Genomic DNA, 2732 nt, shown 5'->3' on the forward strand with positions numbered 1-2732 from the left:
CTCCCAGTTGCTCCCAGTAAGGGTTTGGGGGGCTCCCAGTTGGGTTTGGGGGGCTCCCAGTTTGATTTTGTGGCTCCCAGTTTACTCCCAGTTGCTCCCAGTTGGGCTTTAGGGCTCCCAGTTGGGTTTTAGGGCTCCCAGTTGCTCCCAGTTGCTCCCAGTTGGGTTTTGGGGCTCCCAGTTTGATTTTGTGGGTCCCAGTTTACTCCCAGTTGCTCCCAGTTGGGATTTGGGCCTCCCAGTTGCTCCCAGTAAGGCTTTGGGGGCCTCCCAGTTCCTCCCAGTTGTTCCCAGTTGGGTTTTAGGGCTCCCAGTTGCTCCCAGTAAGGGTTTGGGGGGCCTCCCAGTAAGAGTTCGGGGATTCCCAGTTGGGTTTGGGGGGCTCCCAGTCCCTCCCAGTTCCTCCCAGTCCCTCCCAATCCCCTCCCAGTCCCTCCAAGTGCCCCCCAATCCCCCCCCCAGTCCCTCCCAGTCCCTCCCAATCCCCTCCCAGTCCCTCCCAGTCCCTCCCAATCCCCTCCCAGTCCCTCCCAATCCCCTCCCAGTCCCTCCCAGTATAAACCAGTGCTCCCAGTCTCTCTCACCACGGGTCCGGTGGCCAGGGGGGTCCCCAGTTGGGCCCCCACGGGGTCTCCCAGTGCCACCAGTAAGGACCCCCCGAGGGCCACCTGGAGGGTCCCCAGCAGCACCTGCGACACCTGCGGGGCCACCAGTGCTCCCAGTTACCTCCCAGTTACCTCCCAGTTACCCCCCAGTTACTCCCAGTTGAATCCCAGTTGCTCCCAGTTACTCCCAGTTGCTCCCAGTTGGGTTTGGCGGAGTCTCAGTTGGGTTTGGGGTCTCCCAGTTGCTCCCAGTTACCTCCCAGTTACCTCCCAGTTACCTCCCAGTTACTCCCAGTTGAATCCCCGTTGCTCCCAGTTGCTTCCAGTTGGGTTTTAGGGCTCCCAGTAAGGGTTTGGGGTCTCCCAGTAAGGGTTTGGAGGGGTCCAGTTGCTCCCAGTTAGCTCCCAGTTAGCTCCCAGTTGGCTCCCAGTTACTCCCAGTTGGTTCCCAGTTACTCCCAGTTGAATCCCAGTTGCTCCCAGTTGAATCCCAGTTGGGTTTTAGGGATCCCAGTTGCTCCCAGTTGGGTTTGGAGGGGTCTCAGTTGGGTTTGGGGTCTCCCAGTTGCTCCCAGTTAGCTCCCAGTTACCTCCCAGTTACTTCCCAGTTACTCCCAGTTGAATCCCAGTTGCTCCCAGTGACTCCCAGTTGGGTTTTAGGGCTCCCAGTAAGGGTTTGGGGGCTCCCAGTAAGGGTTTGGGGGCTCCCAGTAAGGGTTTGGGGTCTCCCAGTTGCTCCCAGTTACCTCCCAGTTACCTCCCAGCTACTCCCAGTTGGCTCCCGGTTGAATCCCAGTTGCTCCCAGTTTGCTCCCAGTTGGTTCCCAGTTGCTCCCAGTTGGGTTTTAGGGCTCCCAGTAAGGGTTTGGGGTCTCCCAGTCCCCCCCAGTCCCCTCCCAGTCCCTCCCAGTCCCTCCCAATCCCCTCCCAGTCCCCTCCCAGTCCCTCCCAGTCCCTCCCAGTCCCCCCCAATCCGCTCCCAATCCCCTCCCAGTCCCTCCCAGTCCCTCCCAGTCCCTCCCAGTCCCTCCCAATCCCCTCCCAGTCCCTCCCAGTCCCCCCCAATCCCCTCCCAGTCCCTCCCAGTCCCCCCCAATCCCCTCCCAGTCCCTCCCAGTCCCTCCCAGTCTCTCACCCCCATCACCAGGGGCTCCCCCCAGAGCCGCCGTTTTTGGGGGGTGGGGGAGGGGTCTCCTGGTCCGGCCCCTCCCCCTCCTGCCCCTCCCCCCCCTCCGGGGACGATCCGGGTGAGGAGGAGAAGCTCCGACATGGCCGAGGGGGCGGGGCCTAATTGGGGGGCGTGGCCTAATTGGGGGAGTGGTTAAAGGGGGAGGGGTTAAAGGGGCGGGGTCAAATTTGGGTCAAAGGGGAGGGGGCGGGGCTTGGTTTGGAGGCGGGGCTTGATTGGGGTTAAAGGGGGAGGGGTTAAAGGGGGCGGGGTTAAATTGGGGTTAAAGGGGAGGGGGAGGGGTCAAATGGGGGAGGGGTTAAAGGGGGAGGGGTTAAACGGGGAGGGGTTAAAGGGGGAGGGGTTAAGGGGGAGGGGTTAAAGGGGGAGGGGTCAAAAGTAGGTGAAAGGTCGAAAAATGACGTTTTTTGGGGGGGGAAGAGTGCCGGTTTTGGGGCTAAAAATCGACATTTTGGGTCAAAAATCAACATTTTGGGGCCCCAAAAAAAATGTTGATTTTTGGAGGAAAAAATGTGGATTTTTTTGGGGATAAATGTTGATTTTTGGGGGATAAATATTGGTTTTTGGGGGGATTAATGTTGATTTTTGGGGGGGGGAAAGTGACAATTTTGGGGTAAAAATCAACATTTTGGGTCCGAAAATCAACATTTTGGGGCCAAAAAAAAAAGAGGATTTTTGAGGGAAAAAATGTGGATTTTTTGGGGGCCAAAATGTGGATTTTTTGGGGGGATAAATGTGGATTTTTTCGGAGTTAAATGTGGATTTTTTGGGGGTTCATGGGAAAATTTGGGGGTTAAAAAATCTTTATTTTGGGGAAAAAATGATGATTTTGGGGGGGGAAAAAATGTGGATTTTTTGGGAGGGAAAAATGGGGATTTTGGGGGGTTAAAAATCAACATTTTGGGGCCCAAAAAAATGAGGATTTTTGGGGATTTAAT

General features: G+C 56.8%; 1 protein-coding gene across 1 annotated transcript in view; it reads right to left on the minus strand.

Moving 5' to 3' along the window:
* Positions 1 to 1905, minus strand: part of LOC113960988 — a 5006-nt gene extending 3101 nt beyond the window's left edge. Inside the window, exons 1-2 of the mRNA XM_027670953.1 lie at positions 1741 to 1905; positions 585 to 698 (exon numbers count right to left, since the gene is read on the minus strand). Of these exons, the coding sequence (XP_027526754.1) occupies positions 585 to 698; positions 1741 to 1875 (249 nt within the window). The 5' untranslated portion in view covers positions 1876 to 1905. The remainder of the gene's footprint in view (positions 1 to 584; positions 699 to 1740) is intronic.
* Between the last annotated feature and the right edge of the window lie 827 nt (positions 1906 to 2732).

This window comes from Neopelma chrysocephalum, unplaced genomic scaffold (assembly GCF_003984885.1).
Source record: "Neopelma chrysocephalum unplaced genomic scaffold, ASM398488v2 Primary Assembly neopelma1_97005, whole genome shotgun sequence".
NCBI classification, from domain to species: Eukaryota; Metazoa; Chordata; class Aves; order Passeriformes; family Pipridae; genus Neopelma; species Neopelma chrysocephalum.